The sequence below is a fragment of the Puntigrus tetrazona genome, chromosome 7, assembly GCF_018831695.1.
Source record: "Puntigrus tetrazona isolate hp1 chromosome 7, ASM1883169v1, whole genome shotgun sequence".
NCBI lineage: Eukaryota > Metazoa > Chordata > Actinopteri > Cypriniformes > Cyprinidae > Puntigrus > Puntigrus tetrazona.
Window position 1 is genome coordinate 35,633,951 of NC_056705.1, and position 20,030 is coordinate 35,653,980.

At 38.0% G+C, this 20,030-nt stretch overlaps 1 protein-coding gene across 10 annotated transcripts in view; it reads right to left on the reverse strand.

Annotated features, from left to right (window-relative positions):
* Nucleotides 1–20,030, reverse strand: part of myo9aa (myosin IXAa) — a 96,640-nt gene that overhangs the window by 71,451 nt on the left and 5,159 nt on the right. For all 10 annotated transcript variants that reach the window (XM_043244852.1, XM_043244850.1, XM_043244857.1 and 7 more), the window contains exon 2: nucleotides 2,061–2,978. In XM_043244852.1, coding sequence (XP_043100787.1) covers nucleotides 2,061–2,903 — 843 coding nt within the window. In that variant the 5' untranslated portion in view covers nucleotides 2,904–2,978. The remainder of the gene's footprint in view (nucleotides 1–2,060; nucleotides 2,979–20,030) is intronic.

Here is a 20,030-nt window from a genome sequence, read left to right on the forward strand (position 1 = left end):
TTGTGCATAAAACATATGGCAATGATAAAGTACCATAAAAGCGTTCCATGCACACTTTGTTGCAAATCCAATCAATCGGAGAGCAAATAAGGTTTAAGAGCTTTTGCAGCAGGGAAGATTTCAGAGAGAAAAACACTTTCAATATGGAACTAGAATGTTGATGTAAAAATATACCTTTTTTTTTTCCTTTTTGGAGCTTGCAAGATCCAGTAATGTAAATACAAAGAACAGACATTTTGCCAAACAGGCATTTCCTTGTATGTGTTCCACAGAAGGAAGAAGTTAATAATGATGACGTGATTTAATTTCATTTTTGGATTAAATATCCCTTAACCGCAAAAGGTCAAAATTTATAGTTGGCTTAATTAACTTTAAATAAACTTTAGTTTAACCATAATTAAACTTTAAATGGCTTCAATCATTTGCAGTGTTCAATTTTAAAATATAATCACAGCAAACAAAAAGTGTGATTAGATAAAACAATATATGTGCTGAAACATTAATAGCAACTACATTAGTGAAGCTATGCATCCAGAGTCTAGCAAAATAATGAACTACATTACTTGGCAAAAGATGTTTATGTTTTAATGGTTATTATTAATAATGAATGTGCTTATTTATTGCACACTGTTTATTATATAAAACCCTTGCAACAATATGCCAAGGCAATAGGCCACAAGAGGCAGTTGCTTTGATTTTATCTTGGCTTCTTAGGTTTAAACTATGCTTTAATAAATGTGTGCAAACAAATTCTTTTGATTCCAACTTTTAACCTATCAATCTTCCACTAACAAAAAACCCTACCGGTAAACTACACAGAGAAAAGCACAAACCACAGTAACTTTGATAATGTTATCAAAACAGCATCATGTGCGTCTTGGTGACAAAAGCCATGTGGAATTCCTGGCATCACTGGAATCCACAAGAGCAGCTTTAAAACCCGTTTTTTCAGCAGCATTATGACTGTAACATTGTATTGCATGACCTAGTATATGCCTTTTTAAACAATCATCACTCAGAGAGGTTATCTAGGTTACAAAAACACACAAAACTGGAAGCAAATCAAAGAATGTGGCAATTGCACACAAGACAATAATGTGGTTTATTAAAGGTGTGCCGTTGAGCATTTCAAACAGAGGCCGAAGATCTATTGGCTCTCAGACCTCAAAGGTAATGCCTCAGGATTCAAAAGACTGACCGAGACAAATGACAAGTTGGCGTGACAACTTTTCTGTTCACACTGAAACTAAAAATGCTACATGAAGCAACACAAACACATGACATCTTTAATATACAGATACCAAACGTCACACGACAGGAATAGCAACCAAGTGACCGACAAAAGGTCTAGACACGCTGCAGTGGGTTGCGACAGAACAATGTTTCCTAAAGATCAGATACAAGCCCAAACTTATAACTTGCTGCACAATAGTATTAACCTTCTTGTTGTGTTAAGGTCAATCTTACCCACTATACATTTCCGAACTGCTTTAAATAGTGGTGGAGTAGTTTAAAAAGTTTTGTGAAACCAGCAAAAAGTATGGTACTTTTGAGCAGATTGTTCATTTAGAAATTAAATGCATGACAACCTACAAAATGTAAGTTTCAAAGTTCACTTAAAATTTAAGAATGCAAGGAAATGCAAAAAAAAATTAAATAAAATAATAATAATACAAATATTATTTTTGGTTCTTAGATTTACGGACCTCAATTACCAGTACACTGTGAGGAACTACTTTTACACTTACTGGAGTTTGACAAAAAATACTTAGACTAAGTTCATGTAGTAATGTTAGATACTGTGTGCAAATGACAACTACAAATAGTATAACAAAAACTACTTTGTGTCTGCAGCCAATTTTGAAAACGTAGGTCTACCGCAAAAAAAAAAAAAAATCATTCCAATATTTTATATTTTAGTATCTGCATGGAAAATGTGTGAAAATTTGACCCACAAAATTTTTTGTACCCAATTTTCTATTAATAGCACCTAATAAACTGGTCTAAAACCACTGCCAACATTCTTTGTCAAATATTAAATTTATATAATCAGCTCTTACCTCCAGCACTGGTCCTGCACCCAGAATTATCTGCTCAACTCCACTAGCAAAGCCTTTCTGACTTAGGGCCGTGAGATGGTGGATCAAGAAGTTGGTGCTCTGAGTCTTGCCTGATCCACTCTCCCCAGAAATAACAATGCATTGATTCTGCTTACTCTGCAGCATAGCGTGATAGGCCACGTCCGCCACCGCATATATGTGCGGCTCCAGCTTGCCCAGCTGGTGATTATCGTACATCTTGACATATTTGGGGTTATAGATAGGGAGGAACTTGAAGGGGTTGATGACTATGAGGATGCTGCCCACGTAGGTGTAGATCTTCTCCTGCTTGAAGCGACTGCGCAGGTTGTCCAGCAGGGTCTTCTCATTGAGATCTGGCAGGTTGCAAAGGTCATCGAAGTCCTTGGGCAAGGGCTGGGGCAGGAAGCCTCGCTCCACCATGCGCCGCCGCTCTTCTGTGACCTGAAGCCACATCTGCAAGTTGCCGTAGTGGATGGAGCCATCGAGGTTCTTCTCTCGCAGCAGGAAGCGGTAGTCCTCGCTGCTGAAGCGGTTCTCCAAAGCCATGCGAGGCCACAGCATCATGCGCTGGACGGGACAGTCGGTAGGGTTGAGGATCCATTCTTCCCCGCCGAACTCCTTCACTTCTGCCAGGACGTAGCATTTCGTCCGATCTAGCTGCAGCCGATCAATGACCTGCTCGATGACCTCCGCGGCCGAAGTGATTTTTCGGGCGGCGACGGGGCAGTAGATGGTGCCCTCGGCGATGACCCCTGGGTAGATGCGCAGGGTGAACTCAGAGTCCTCAAAGCGTCGTCTCCCACCAACATCATGAACACTCATATTGGAGCAGCAGTTTCCATCAGCACTCACTGTACATCCTTCAAACAGGCCGGGTACTGCTTCAAGACATTACAACTGCAAAAAAGAAAAAGAGACAATGAAATAAGAAAATGAAAAATAAATATTAGTGCTCAAATGGGGTTTTCAGTGTTTGATAACAACATCTATTAATTATGAAAGGCAACACAATATTTGGGCAAAAAAAGTTATTGAACAGTAATTTCACACGATATTTAGTCATGAAACTGTGAAAGCCAATCCTACAGTCACTTGTGCCAATGGCAAATGTCAGTCTCAGCAGTGCAAATCTTGGCCTGTGGACAATGTGAAACATGGATAGCTCTCTAATGACTCCACCTGCATTGGCTGTGTGGAGAAACCCCAAAGAGGCTTACCCACCCAGACTGTTGCGTGCACTGTTTGGGCAGCAATATCAGATGGGTACTACCCTGCCAAGAAATATTCAACCATTCTGGAAGACCATGTGCTCCCAATGGTTTAAACATTGTACCCTGAAGGTGGTCCCATGTATCACGATTATAATACACCAGTACACACAAGGTGACAGAGTGGTTCGATGAAGATGAAAGTGAAGGTGAAGATCTCCTATGGCCTGCACAGTCACCAGATCTGACCGCACTTTAGGGTGTTAGAGGAGCAAGTTAGAAAACCTTTTTATCCACCAACATCACATAGTGACCTGGAAACTGCTCTGTTAAGAGGAATGGCCACTGTGCAGGACTTCTACTTGTCATTCCTAAAACAAAATTATGGTCCTTTGACATCTTAAAAAATGCAGTAATAAAATAATTTGGTCTAAAATAAGTTTTTCAGTTTCACTGCCTAACCCCTGTAGACACCCTTGGCACCAACCATGAAAATGTAGCGGTATCTATCACAAGAAAAAATATCACTAATACAGTAATAAATTAATGGACACAAGTAATAAGTTTCATTCATAAGAATACATGACATATTTAGCGTCACTAGTATTGCCCACTATTAGTATATATATATATATATATATATATATATATATATATATATATATATATATATATATATATACACACACACACACATACATCTTCTACTTAATCACTTTCCTGTTCTTTACCAAATTCTATGAATAAATGTGCATTCAACAAGATGTAAAATTGTTTCAGGTATATTTGACTTACAAATTTTCATAGCATGGGTGCACTCTAAAGAGAGTATGCATGCAGTCTTTTGTTCATTGTCCATCAAACACACTATGAATTTGCAGACATTTCAAAGCATACAGTTTTGTCATCTAGATGTTACGTATTCATAGACATGTTCTCTTTTACCAAGAGTGCGCTAATCAAGTCAGTAATCCCTCTCAATTTCACAAAACCAACAAACCAAAAGATAAAGTTAAACGATTAGCTACACTTTTTAAGTGTTTAAAACAAACTGATTTAAGAGCTGCTATAAAGAAGGGGCAGATTTGTGTTTCAATACACACTGGGTCACTATCTGCTCTCAACAGAGCACAGAAAATCAACCGCCTGCCAAAATCACCAGCTGCCACCTTCTCTAACAGACACACAATAACTCGATTCACAACCATCCACTTAATAATGCCCGAATAGTCTCCAAGGGTTACTATTCATTACAGAAGCACTGTGTACACTGACGCAAATTAAAAAACACGGTAATCGCTTTGTTAAATTACTATAAACGGTACATAAATGTCAATGTTTAACATAATACATCTGACCCAACAAACTAGTTCATTTACTGAAGTAACACCCACAGACCAGTATTTGTTTGAAGCTAAACAAATCGTGACTCTATACCTTCAGTCTTCACACAATCTGATCTGTTATTTCAGCTGAGGGCACAGGCTATCTTTGAAACGACAACAACTCAAACGCTAACAGCCTTCGGTGTTTCAATACAGGATCCCGTTCAGGAGCAGGGCTTTATTTATTTGTGCTTGTGAGGTCAATGTGGCTCCTGTCTGCTGGTGCCCGTCTCTCATCAGGAGCCAATGAGCCCCCTCTTGTGCGGCTGAGACTGATATCTGGAGGCCAGCCAGCGCTCTCAGGTGCAGAGACAGGTCTCACTGAGGTCTCTGTTCAGTCCTCCATAGCATTGTTATTAATATAACAGACACGATCTACACAGGGACGAGCAATGGGCTTGCATTTAAACATCAGGATTGTTTTAGGCTTTAACTGCAGTCCAAGGCTTGTTCAAGTAGAATGTTTGGATACCGTTTGTGGAAAAATAGCTGTTAAGGAAATGGATACCAGAGAGTGTTACGGCAAAACTAACAGATCCTATCATCCTGTAGCTGGTTTCCAACACACTGGCGATGTTTAGGAAAACTAGCGCAGCCTTTGCGCACCGTGCAGTACACGCTGCATACCATTTCAACCGCATGAAAAGCATGCGAAATGCAAACAATCATATTCTACAATGCTGTCACATAACCATAACACATTGCAGGTTTAATTTACCAAAAAGCCAGCTGTCATCTTGCAGCAAATAAATCCTATCACTTGACATTTCTAATCTATTTTTAAGATGTTAAAATCAATCAGCATTTAGTTTTCGACCTTTTAAAACGGGTAAAAATGAGGATGCCAAAATAAAAGATTGTCTTATTTAAATCCCAAAAATTATATACAGATATATTAAGTATTTATTGAGTTACAGGCATACAAACTTTGGATAAAAGTTACTCACAGATGTGTGTATGCAGTTGTTTTGATAGAGAGAAAAGTTTCGACATTGTTTGTTCTTCAGACATTCCTCTTTGAAAGAATAAGTATCAGCTGTGACCCACATTTAAAAATGTATACAGTTTAACAATTTTATAACTTAATTTATTCATGGGCCATCCTCATATCTCTGAAACTGAATCAAACTGAGATACAGGCATGCAGACTTAAGTGTTTTTCATATTTCATTTAAAAAAAAAAATTCATATTTTTGTATTGTCACTTGGCACACAATGCAACAAGGATGACTCAAGTCTTTTTTGAAAGTTTCTGAAATGTGGTAGATTTGATGGTATCGAAATACATATTTAAAACTAACAATTAATTTATTTTAAATCTCTACATGCCGAATAATATGTTGTGATAGTTGCTTTTAGATTATTTAAATGTAGTCTTTTTTTATTTGTTTAGAATTTATAGAACATATTTAAATAGTGACTATTTATTGGAAAATAACATGACATCATAATTATCAACAATGGTATTACACCAAATTTCATGAAGACTGCACTGCACAAGATATTCTGCACTATGGCCTACAGGAAATAAATACTATATATTTTGCAAAGTATGCATAATAGTGTTTACATTTGAATTCACTATATATTACGGCATAATGCAATTATATAAAAATACAGTAACAAACCCATCAAATATTTAAGAAAAATGAACACTAAATACACTGCATCGCACTTTCTGATTTCTGGCTTTACAACACAGTGTTAAATGAACACACACACACACACATAAACACTCATGTCCACCTCAGTGCACTCTGTAATGCCTAACCAGATTGCATAAGAAGCCATAAGGAGAGTATTAGAGGTGCACTTCACTGAGCTCTCAGAGGATTTGGGGACCTCGCAGCAGAGCAGATGGTCAGCACACTACTTAAAGGATAGCAGCAGATTTAGAGGAAGATTCTGCTCCTGGGTCCACGCTGCATCTTATTTACCATCCCAGCTCAATCAGCTAATGGCTACAGCCGGAGGACATCAGGAACTTCACACTTGACAAACTTAATCTAGTCAAAAAGAAACCACATATTTAAAGAAATTCCAAGAAAAGGAGAGGATATCATTTTTTTTCCCAAACAAACACAGGTTGGGTCACATAGTAAACGTGCCAGACATTTTAAAATCGACTAACTTGGCAATGATGTGCTATAATCTTCCTTTAGCATCACGAGGGCATTCTTGAACAAGATAGTTTAATGTGGACAGTGAGGGTTTCGGCCTGTGATCAAAAGTGTGAATCTTTTGGCTGGAATTTGCACTTCTTTGTAACCAAACCTTATCACAAGTGAAGGCTTTCTGGAGCATGTCCTTGAGAACGCATGAGAAGAGTTGTAGCTTTCATGAACAGTGGATGAGCATGACTGGGAATGCTGAAGGCTTATTTTTCCCAAACAAATATTAAACAAATATAAACGCATGCAAATTCTATTTTAAAGAAAACAAAGCCTATTTGCGTACCTTTTAATACAGTAATGTCACTGTGTTACAGTAAAAATAGCATAATGAGAATCACCTTTAAAAATGATTGGAACACATGCAGTCGGTTTCTGTAAAATAAAAAAAAATCCTATTAATTGTTTCATGTAGGAGACTTGAAAGACAGAAGCTATGAGGTTGTCAATAAACTATTTTACTGTAGGCTTTTGGCTTGTACAGAAGCGTATAGTAAAATTGTTTTATTAACACATTTATAGCTTCTGTATTAATATTTCAACATGTTTTTCAAACGATTATATTTACCGATTCTGCAAAGAAATATACATCAATCAGAAAAATTAAACAAAAAAGTAAAACATGCTAAAAATTATACACTCTCTATCCACTTAAATATTTTTCAAGGTTATATACACAAACTTGCATTTTTTGCCATAATTTTTTTTTGCTTCTACATACACAATATTAAATCAACTGTGTTACATTTATCCATATAATGATTATGCCTTTCATAGTCCTTTTTTGGATAAGTATTCAAACTTATGGTGTGTGGACACCAAAAAAATGAATAAAAATTATTACATTATCAATTAGTTAATTAATTGTATGTAATTTACAAATATATAAAGTCAATGCAAAGATATTAATTTGAATGCCATGAACATGAAATATATGTCTGCAAATGCATTTTCCAGGCAAGCTGAACATTTTTAATTTGACCAGAAAATTTGCATGCCGTGTTGTCTCACAAGCCAATCAGCAAAGAGCTTATTGACACTTTTCGGCAATAACATGGTAAAAATATTTGCCCAATTTTCACTCACCTCACAGTTGGCTTTTTTGATTTATAGCTTGTAACTTTCGTTTTTTTTTTTTTTTTTTAGATCTTTATGGGAAATATGAATAAGAAAAACAATTCTGGAACCAAGGCTGTTGAAAAAAAGTGTCAGGCACCGGTGCACTCTATTTCTTGCAAAAGTAAAAAGGTAGAATATAAGCTAAAGACTTTATCATGATACATACCAAAAGCTAATTCTGTGTGGGCTTAGTTATGACCTACTGTTCTGAAACTCTTTAGTGAACCCGAAAGAACCTCCAAACCAACCATCCTCAAAGACCAGCTCAATGACTCATTTGCCGGACACTTGGAGACAGAACTCCATTCAAACAAAACTGCCACGTCTATGGCACTGCAAGTCAATTAGTCAAACAGGCCCTTTGTTCCAAACCTCAACGCTGCTTGAGATCTTTTGCAAGGTCCTGGAGCAGCTATCTCTGATTATGAAGGCAAGAATGTCTATACAATAAGGGCATATGATCTCAACCCTGGCCAACCAGCGGAGAGCATAGAGGCCGAAGTATGTATGCAGTTGAAACGAGGACTAATGAGGCATGGAGGACCAAGTGTTCCTGCCTGAACATACAAGCTTACTGCTTTTACAAGCGCTTAGAAGTCACTGTAAGAGTCAATAATGTTCAGAGAGAGCAGGAAAGAGGAAATCACACTTTTAAACACACAACAAAAACATTACTGAGACAAACCCTCAAAAATGCAGAGGACAAATATCCATAATCTCAATATGTTCACTGCCTCTGGGCTTGGGTTTATTATTGCTGGTAATAAGCAAAGATATACTGTTGCAAAACAAACATGTTTCAAAGTAAAGGAAGAGGACTGTTTCATAGGACTGCTGCCAAAAATAAAGACATGAAGGAAAATATGCTGAACATAAAGTGAGGGAAAACATGCATTACTTTTGAGAAGAACTTACACAACATCTAAGACTTACATACAACCTACGATTCATCCAGCTGAAACCTTTAAAAGGATAGTTTACCCAAACAAAAAAATAAATACCTAAAACTCCAAGAATGTAATGAAATATTCAAAGGTAAATAGGGTAAAAAAAAGATTAAATCAATCAATCAATCAATGAAATTTGAATCTTTGAGTAACCTCTCAATAACCATGTTATCACCTTCTTACCATCATGACAAAGTTCTGCAATGATGATGTATTTTTGTAGGCCAACCCAGAAGTAAAAAAAAATTGTCTGAAGCTTAAATACAACCTCCAGTAAAAAGTTAAAGGCTTTAAACCAATGCACCACAGTGGCATTACTTCAGTGTCACCACAGTTGATCTTCTGGAAACTTTTCAAGTCTTTTCCCTGGAAGTTTGAGTTAGAATAGTTTTCAAGAGCATGATAATAAACACAAACGAGGCTGTGAAAGCAGACTTGCGAGTAGACAAGCTTTCCTGCTTAGCTTGATGTTGTTTAATGTCCCTCTTAATGTCTCCACTTTTTAGCAACTGACCCTAGCAAGACAAGAAAAACCTTTTAAGGTGACGTGTCATGAAAATATACATTTTAAAGGTTTTAAGTGCCGAAATCAGGTCCCCGGTGCATCAACCAGCCAAGGAAATGTGAAAAAGATTAACCCTGTAACTTTGATTTAGTGAGCGTTTTTTGCAAGCCTCTAAAAAAAACAAAAAAAAACAAGCAGGTCTGATCTTGCTCCCCTAAAGTAGTTTAAAAGGGATCCCGTTCTAATATGGCCACCCCTTAATCTGTATGTTTCCACTCAGGGCACAATCATTTTGATTGTGCAAGAGACAACGGTGTACCAGTTCAAATGCCATGGCGAAAGTTTGAGCAAAAGCTTCAGAAGAGACAAGAGAGCAGTGGATTTATTGATTTATTTACTGTAACTTATATTTCTGCTGCCACAAGATAATAACATACAGTAATATGGTTCAAAACGTGTGATTTCATTGCAAAAAACATGACAATCAGAATCAAAACAGATGTTTTTAGCAGGTCCGAGCTGTAATGGCACAGATCTATTCTGGAAAATGGGGAGGGGAGTAGCAGCTCATTTGCATTTAAAAAGACAGGCAAGACAATCAGCCTGTTTCTGCTTCCACTCAAAACAGGCATTTTCAAAATGCTATAACAAGTGATCTGTGGGTCATTTTGAAAACTTCACCAGAGACGTATATTACATATAGTAAAAAAAAAAGGCATAATATTTCTCGTTTAAATCAGTAATACAATATTAGATTTTTGTTTTTTATTATTTTTGTTTAAGCAAAATCCTATTAAACAATAGGATTTGTTCCGGAAGTGCATTCAAACTTTCGCAATGCTTGGATCTGTGGTCACCATCCACTTTGACTATATATAAAAGAGCAGCCAACATATCCAAGATATTTCTTAAAATGCTTTTTGAAGGTATTATAATCATAGTATTGCAGATCAAATATGTACATAACTTTGTGGAACTCAAGACATGACCGATTTGTTCTGTTTGTTGCTTTACTAACAGCGGTCATGCCAGAAACGTATTAAAACACCAATTAAAAATGCGATTACACATATCAGTAATGAAGTCAGAGCCGCGCAGAGGTGCGGGATCGGACGCTTTGCACCAGAGGACGAGGCCGTTGCTCATGCAGGGGTCTGTCTGGGAAAGGACCGGGTGAGGGCAGTGAGGCCCAGGCTGTCTTGGAGATAAAGCAGGTCTGCAGGATGAGATAATTACACAGATAATGAGCCGCTGGCAGCTGGCCCTTTGATTTATGACAGAGGTAGAGGGGTAAAAGAGGCCTGGGAGGGCATACCGGTTCAGGCACCAACTCGCCCCATGGACATACTCCCCTCACAAACTTCTGTGTAATTACAGGCCAAGCCTGCAGTCACACAGCCACACATGTTCAGAGATGAGAGCTTGGGCTACTGAAGATCTCGCCTACAGCTAGCCACACTAAGAGGCGCCAATGACCTTGTCTGGGTAACTCCTGAGGACACTGGCAGACAAGTAATAAACAGCTAGTGCGAACGTTTCACTTGAAAGAAATATACATATATAAAAGGAAATTATTAAATGATTGATATGCATCAATATACTGTATAAATATGCAACGATTTACTTACATTAAATCAGATTTATTCATAGAACTTATAAGGCGCTACATATAAGAAAGGAATAACAAAATAGTCTAAAATCTAATGGTCATAAACCTTTCAAAAGCATGAGATATATATATATATATATATATATATATATATATTTATATACACACACACACACACACACACACACACACCTTAACGTTTTACACATCACCTAAAAATGTATCTTAATACTTGTCTATACACTATCAGTCAGAATGTATGAATAATTGTTTAATAAGATTATTCACATTCATAAGATGCAAAATAAACCCCAAGCTGCATTAATTTGATCAAAAATACAGTGGAAACACTAGTGTAAAAATATTATTACAAACTCTACCACTGTTTGAAAAATTTCTAAAATATAATTTTCCAGTTTTCAGTATTAGCATAAGCATAAGATACTAAAAAAAAACAAAACAAGAAATTCTTCCACTCCTGTAATATACAGCATAATAAAATAAGATAATAATTACCGAAGAACCAAAAATGCAAAAAACCTACACAATTTGAAAAAAAAAAAAAAAAAAAATACATTGATATCGTCAGCCTCCATCTTCATTAACCTCTCCATATCTCATATCTGCTTTACTAGACATAAACAGTTAATAATAACCAAAGCAGCTGTAATGTATTTTCCGACGCGAGCATAAGCTGCTATATCGAGCTCAATTAACCCAGATGAGAAAGCAGGGCAGCTGTACTGATAAGCATCCGAGTGAAACAAAGAACAGAGCAGTGTGTGTAACACTGTAACCTGCCTACAGGGCCGTACTTGCGCTCATAAGCTACAGATACAATATTTCCGCAGGCCTCCAGGCAAATGATCATTAATTAAGGGGAACAAGAGATTTCCTGAGCTGAAAGTGAAAAACAAGATCCATTTCCACATACTAGGCATAACACTTTATTTTCGGACAAGAAAAATTTAACCTTTCAAATCAGAGGTAAAAATCTCAATATGGGCTGGAGGGTGAGAAGAAAAAAAAAAATGAGTTGGATGTATATCTCACAAGCCTGTTTCAGATTGTGAAGATGATACGCAAGGTTTGTTTATGACAATAGAGATTTTGGGGGGTTTTGTTGTGAATTCCAAGAGCTCTGTACATGAAAAGCAGTTGAGCAGAATTCAGGATCTTGCCCAGAGCTGCTGGTGTCCTGAAAGTTGTCCAGCAGATAAGACTTTATTTTCCACAGATGGAGCAATGGATAATGATCCAACCATCACATAAAAATTCCTCTGCAAGGTAAAGGTGGTTAATTTTAAGGTTGACTGACAAAACGTTTATATAAGATACTCTTAAGAATATTTTAGCTGTTTTTTCCCTATGTGATAGGAAAACGATGGGAAAAAAAAATATCAGAACTTTCGTTTTTTGGGTGAACTTTTTTTGAAGTTGGGCTTTTTATAGCTTTATTCAGACAGGACAGTAGTGAGCAGGCAGGAAATCATTGGGTAGAGAGAGAGAGGGGAACGGGATCTGCAAATGACCACGAGACGGGATTTGAATTTGGCTTGTCGCAAGTGTTTTGCTGTATATCGGCCAACTGACCACAAGACTATTTTGGGTGGATTTTATAAAGTTAAAATAAAGTATAAACCACTACCATATCGGTAATTATCCAAAATGATTGAATAATTGGTAAACATTTACCATTTTATTGTGTATGCTGATTTCAGGTTTTATATAGATGTGTCCGAACTGTAAAGGTGTATATAGGAGCATGTGTGTGAATACAACTCCCTGCAGGTATATATATGTAAATCTTAAATTGTATAACAAACATCTTAATCGTCATTTTAATACGTTTAAAAAAAAAAACGGTTGCACTTACAATAAATAGATAAATACAGAACATTTAATCCAAATGATTGCTTATGATTGACAGTCGATAAATTATGACTTCTACATTAAGTCATGCACTAAAAATAAGAGTCTCCTTTTATTTCAGGTGTGTTTAATTAAAAAGTTCTGCGTTAAAAGTTCTACAGTATATAATATTTTAGTTTAGAGCATCACATTCAAAAGTGTGATACGAGACCCGTACCTATATGGAAGATCTTTAGAGAATAGTCTATAATATTATTTTGAAAAATTTCTCACGCAAAACTACCACACGGCTTCACATGTGTGCAAGTGGTCTAGACATTTAATAATGGCTTTACGGTGCTTTTCTGTCTTAGAGCTCCACGCGATATTCTAGAAAGGCAGAAATGTTTAGAGCAACCCCAGGATGAGTGAACGACAACAAACGGTTCGTTTTTTTTTTAGAAGCGCTATCTTTAACTGGCCAGCATATTGTTTCGGCTGGTACTGTGAAGCTACTCCATGTGGATGGGTGTCAAAGCTGTTGGAGAGGATGACAGTAAACTGAGTGTTCAAAGCACAGACAGACAATCCCTCCTCTTACTCTCTCCCACTCTGACACAATTTCCTGTGTTGGCTTGTGACATTTCACTCCAGAGACCTTATCTACAAGAGCCACTCTTCATAGAGAGCCAGCAACACACAGGCTTTTTAAAAAGAGAGATTCCCTCCCGTTTCCCCTCGCTGCTGCATCGCAGCGGTACGTCTGCATACCGCGCTCTTCTGTTTCCTGTCTGCTGTTCCTCCCTGTCCTTAACTTTCCCTCTCTCGCGCCGGACGCATGAGGATGAGGCAGCTGATAAAAGGACCGTCATATCCTGAAATCTCATCAAAGGGAAAGAACTTCGCCATTTACAATAGTCTAAACTTATAAGCATGTACTTCGCTAGTGTTGAGAAAGTATCGTAAAAAAAAATTAAACTTGCCAACCTCAAACGAATAGTAGCGTATGGAATAATATATACAGGTCTATTCATACAATTTTGTTCAACATGTTGAGTTCAGTCAAGATGAGAAATATGCAGATGCACTAAACTAAACACTTCTGATTGGTCATTGCGTTCACAAAGCACTTTGTAAATTTGGTCTGAATGAAAATGTCAAATTATTCTTTGCCGCTAGATGCCGCTTTTTTGGAGCATTAAAATAACGGTTAACCCGATATCGCTTTACGCTGCCGTATACTGCTTTATGCATTGCATGCATAATTAAATGAAATGGACCAATCACTGCACATTCTCATCAAGCAACGGGGTTTAATCAGCTAAAAATGAATGCATATTTTAAGACAATTAAAATGTTTTTTGACCTAGCATGCATGTCAACCTGTTGTTGGGGGAAACAATGGTACTTGTGGGCAAAAGCGTATCTCTCATTATTATTATATATGCCAGCAACAATACTTATTCCATTTAGGATAAGTAGAATGCGAATTTGGACATTTTCCAGGACTGAGAGAAAGGGAGGAAGAGAAGTACATGGTAAAAAGGGTTGGGAGGACTCCAGCGTCTGTCTCAAGTCATTCAGCAGCCTGCTGGGAGTCACAGTCAGGAGGGATGACATCACTCCTCGCCGCGACCTCCCCATCCCAGCGCAGACTGAGCCTCTGGATTTGTAAAGCAAATGCATCACAGGCCGTCTCGGACCGTTACAAACCACTATGAAAAGCATCTGGGAGGATATACCTGCGCCTGCTGTTCACTCCTCCACTCCAGGATTAAACCACAGGAAAATGCTTTTCACCAAGGAACATCCTCGGGGCAAGAAGATGGGGATTTTCCATGCGTTATATAACAAGCAGGTTGATCCCGTCACTTGACAACATTGTGTAGGGTAAATGGAGCCAAAATGAAACACATTTAAGCAGCTTGGTCACAGTCAGGGAGCCAACACTGGAATATTTATGTTAGAACTGAAAGCAGAAGAGACACGAGCACTTCAACAAATCAGACTGGCTGACCCCACAAAACTCAGTTCATGCTTGCATCAGCCTGAAGGGATTCAGAGTGAGCTGAAGCAGGAAACGTGCAAAAACTGCAGAGAAACAGCATGTCCTTCAGTTTGTGTCAACATTTGGACACAATGCTATCAAAAATGTTAAAAAAAAAATTTCTTCATTAGGAAAAGAAACAATAGGTTGGAGTCACTAAGACTGTCGTGTTACAAAATAGGGTTATCATTTCAAAGTAGCAAGCAAAGTTAAAAAAAACAGCACAAGTACATTTCTTTTAGTTTTTTTTTTGCGCATTGTGGTATCATTATGGAAGAGACATACTTCGTGAGAAAAAGAAATATGTAACACTCACCAACACTGAACATTTGGTTCAAACATTGTGTCCTAAGCCCGGAGAACACTTACAATATTTTAATATCTTGCATTCAACGTGAAACGCTTTTCAAACCTCTTCGATTTTATTCATTGCAACAAAAAGGAACCAAGAAATTGTCTTGTCTTGGCATGCTTTGTCATGGTCATAGTTAGTTAGAAAAGAAGGAGATCTTGCTTGTGGCGTGATCGCTACTGATTAGTAGGCTACGCAACATAACGTGTACATGACTACTGTAGTATAATATTTCATCCATTGTCCACTAAAATAATAATGGGATCCTAAAGCACAATTAGATCACAAGGGTTTACCAGCAAAATATCAATACTGAAGCTTTGATCCGCCTATTTATCATGCCAGTAAAAATCCTCCCGGGGGGCCCAAAGAGATGCGGGGTAATGCGTCATTGCTATCGACCGGGCTCAGAATCAGAAATGAGGATTGCGAGTAAACATTAAGTAAAGTGCAATCAGATAGGCCAGTGATAGCGAGCGATCAGAACGGCCCGACACTAGTCCAGCTGAATTCATTCGAGCTACACAAGAGAGAGATGAATCAGGAACACAGAGGGTGGTCTGAACGGCCTTTGCGATGATAATTTCTGGAAGCCCTAACCAAGGAGTGAATGAGTCATATCACGGAGCTATAAATCACGGTCTGACCTCGTATGGGAGAAATGAACATCGTGAGTTCGATTTACGCTATAACTTTCACACACATTAGTGTTTCTAATCAATTCTACATACTACACATCGATTCGCTTTCTTAAAACCTTGCAATGCTTTATCACTCTTGATTCACTTTTTATTTTTTTATTCGGATGAAGAATGTACATCCAAAAAATTGACAAAAAACTCATTTTAATTAGTGCTGATACGATTGATCCCAATTGAATGCATCCAAAACAAAAGTTTCCATGTACATAACGAGCATATGCTGTGTTAATTTATTATGTATACATGCATATATGATGTAAAAGCTTTTTACAGCGCTAATTTCAATATTACAGAAACAGACTACATTTATTAAATCTCAAATTAACATACCAGTAATTGAAAACAATGCCATTCAAAAAGGGCAAAATAAATTAACTCAATTCTGTCATGCATGTAATTCCCATACATAGATGCAGCAATGTTTTCCAATAATACTTATTCAACTCTGGTCATTGAGGTCTATTTTCCTGTAGAATTTGGCTCCGACCCTAATCAAATGCATTACGATGGCCGGACAACAAGAACTAAATAAAGTACATCTTAACAACAATTTCTTGCATTCCTGTATTATGAGGGTCTTCTAAGCAGGGACCCACATCCACAACCAGCATGACTTTCTCATTAACACTCTATGATAATGTAATGATAATGATACACAGCACTACATTATCTAGCCTATTGCTTTAAAGATCATGAATTATGAAGAAGAAATTAGTAAATGTCATATCATAAGTGCAATTAATTTTCACTTTTTTACAGGCTGCATCTCCAGAGACGTTCTAGACTAGAGTGTCCTCAGGGACCTATGGATGCACACACATCAATAAAGCTGCATCCAGCTATATTTGACCCCTGCCAGATAGACATCACAATAGAGTTGGTACCATTAGCCAATGGCAGTCCCGCACACAGACATACGATCTGGGGTAAGCGGCACTCCAGTGCGTCTGGCTGCTGACCTCGGCACGTGCTCAGCTGGGCCTGAAAACCGTTCAAACCTTGGCTCGGTTTCAAGCCCACGTCGTGTCTTTACTGTAATTAAAAAAGACCTTGGGTTTGAGGCAGACCCTCGCAGCATCTAAAGCCTTTCCGAGTGGGAGCTGCAGTTGTGTTTCATTTACCCAGCGTGCATGTGTGATGCTAAACGCTGACAGGTGTTGTTGACATCAAGCATGTGTCCTGGTTTCTCTGGCTATTGTTATTGCATGTGAGACGGCGTCGATATTTCTGCAAGAGAGCCCGGGCTGAGTGTTCTGCAACCGTGGTGCAATTTCAAAGCAATGCTGACTCGGACATATTTTAAAAATGCATAGATCTCTGCATATCTTGATACAATCTAATACCACTCAGCACTTCCAGCACGCTAAAACGAAGCTTCCAATCAATTTAAATGTATATTCAAGAGCTAATGCTAAAAATAACAAACAAGAAAGACTGAGCGAGTACAGAAAGGTGGAGGCCTGGCATGTAAGCCAGCCGCTCTGTCAATGTCTCCATGGTAATGGTCTTTTTCCTGTCCTCCCTATGGCGCCCGCTCCCGGGACAAAGACCCCAACATGGGCGGTACAGGAAGGCTGACTCCGATCCAAAACCAAAACATGACATTATTGTGCTCGTATTGACTTTAATGAGTACACCGCACCTTTAACACACTGCACTATTTCTTGTACCCACTAAAAACAGACGCAGTACAAACCGCCCTCCCTTAAGTTATAATTAGCTCCCACCTTCACCTAAGCTATGCTAGCTGGTATCTGACAAGAAACAAAACAGGTACGGACATTTGATGTTGCATTCTAACGATCAACAAGGAAGTCCTCACCCCGTAAAAATCGTTTAATGCAGGCTAGCCCCGCCCACAGTAAAATCTCAGCCAATTTGTCGCTTTTTATTTTTCATCATATAACCGTTTGAGACGCGTGACTCGCTTGAGCATCACAGGGAGAGAAAGAGATGTTTTAAGGCTGGATATATCAGTAACGAGGATTATGCACACACCATTTCCCCTTTAGAAATGTCTACTTCAGGACAAACTGCTAGACTGAGCAGAGCGTGGCCTGAGGGCAGCAGCAGACAGGAGGAGGACACAAGAAGCCCAGCAGAAGGCGTCTCACCAGGCACATTGTCTGCCAGATGAACAAACACACACCAGATAGCTGCATTTCACTGATATTATTCACCCCTGAAGGAACAAATACACAATCACACACATTCACACTGTTATTCCAGGAATTCCATCCTAATTCAGTCCATTATAATTGTTAGTTTTTTAAAGAAACCACAAATTGCTTTTTTTTTTGGAAAAATAATATTTTATTCAATGCATTTTTTAAGGGGTTTTACATCAAAAAGGCCATTTTTCCCCCGATTTCAAGACTCTGATTTGAACACCCATGATGTGAGAACTATTACAGGTGCTGAGATTAACTTAAAATATAAAAATAAACATAAAACATAAAATATTGTATTTAGATAACAACCACATGAAAAGGTTGCGGTGCTGAGCATTCTGGCCAATCACTGAATTGAAGTGATTGACAGCTCTAGTAGCTAAGGAGTGTGTTCTATGCTCGCTTTCTTTAGAATAATTTTAATAAAAACAGATGGGTTCCATGCTACTAAGAGGAACAATAAGACGTCATCAGGCAATTTAGTCCCTGGCTTGATTTACTGAGGCATAAACAGCGATGAACGATTTTGCAACAATCACTTTTTAAACATTTGCAACCTTGAAAGGTTCATTTTGGACCTTCATCATAACAGAATCGCTGTCCAAGAGTTAAATAAAAGGTGGAATTCAAGATGTAACATAATAGTTAAACTACACTAAAGGAAATTATGGTCGCTCCAGTTTCGTGTCAGTCATCATAAGGCCTATAATTTCCTGTTTCCATCATTGCTCTGACATAGCCAAACTGTACAAACGAAAAAAAAAGGGAATCCAAACAAAGGCCTATAAGTAACAGAAACATTGAATGAGATTCAGTTACACCACTGGTTTAACATGTTTCAAGTACAGTACTCTGCACCAAATTCTCCTACCACTACTACACAGTAAAAGTAGGTTCTTTGCTGGTAATGGAAGTCCACACATTATATTGAAAAATAACAATGTAGTAAAAAATAAAAGTAAAAAATTGCTTTGTTTATGCTTCGTCTTGCTCCATTCGTACAGCACGCGAGTTCATTTCTGTACATGAATGCGTGCATTAGACATTAAACACGGACGAGATGAAATTCGCTGTTGAAGTTTAAAAAGGTTATATGATAAATCTCTCAAGTTCGTCAAGGAAAAGCGCTGAGCGCAGACAGAAAAACTGCAGCTGGAATCTAAATTGCTCTAAATTGTACTTTTTTTTTTTTACTTTTTGAAGCTTGATAGTATAAATCGCCATCCACATTTGTTGAAGGAGAAAGCCTTGCGTTTTTGACACCGCGTTCTAATATCTGCTTTTGTGTTTTACAGACTAAAGAAAATAAAGGTCTGAACCATACGAGTAAATAACACCTGAATATGATAAGAAAAAATGACTTCACTTCATATATAGCTTCCTGGCTTGCTGTACAAACTGGTTTTGCAGAGCGCTCATGTTAAGACGGTATCCAAGATTTGAGACAAGATAAGCCACTGATAAATCTGTCCTTCCCTTCAAAGAGCCTGCAGTTTCTGACATTTTTCCTGCGGCCCCTAAAGAGGCTTTACCGTCACACACCGAAGGAGAGATATTTTATTATTAAGCGGGACTGCTGCTGACCGCCTAACTCAAACAGATCAGGTCCAGTGTCTTCCCGCTACGTTAAGAAGGTCAGAACAACCCTATTTTTCTCTTACGATCATGTACTTTTAGTAAAATGACCCACTTTTACAGTGCACCCTTTACCAGGACCCCTATACTAAAAAAAGCGTCTTGTCAACACCTGTTCTGCTGCAGCGCATTTATCAAGAGAAGACAGGTACCTACTTACCTACTTAAGCTAGCTAAGTACTACATCCAAACTATTCTAAAGCATCACTATTGCTATTGCTCATACTCAAGGATTTGAACGAACCCTG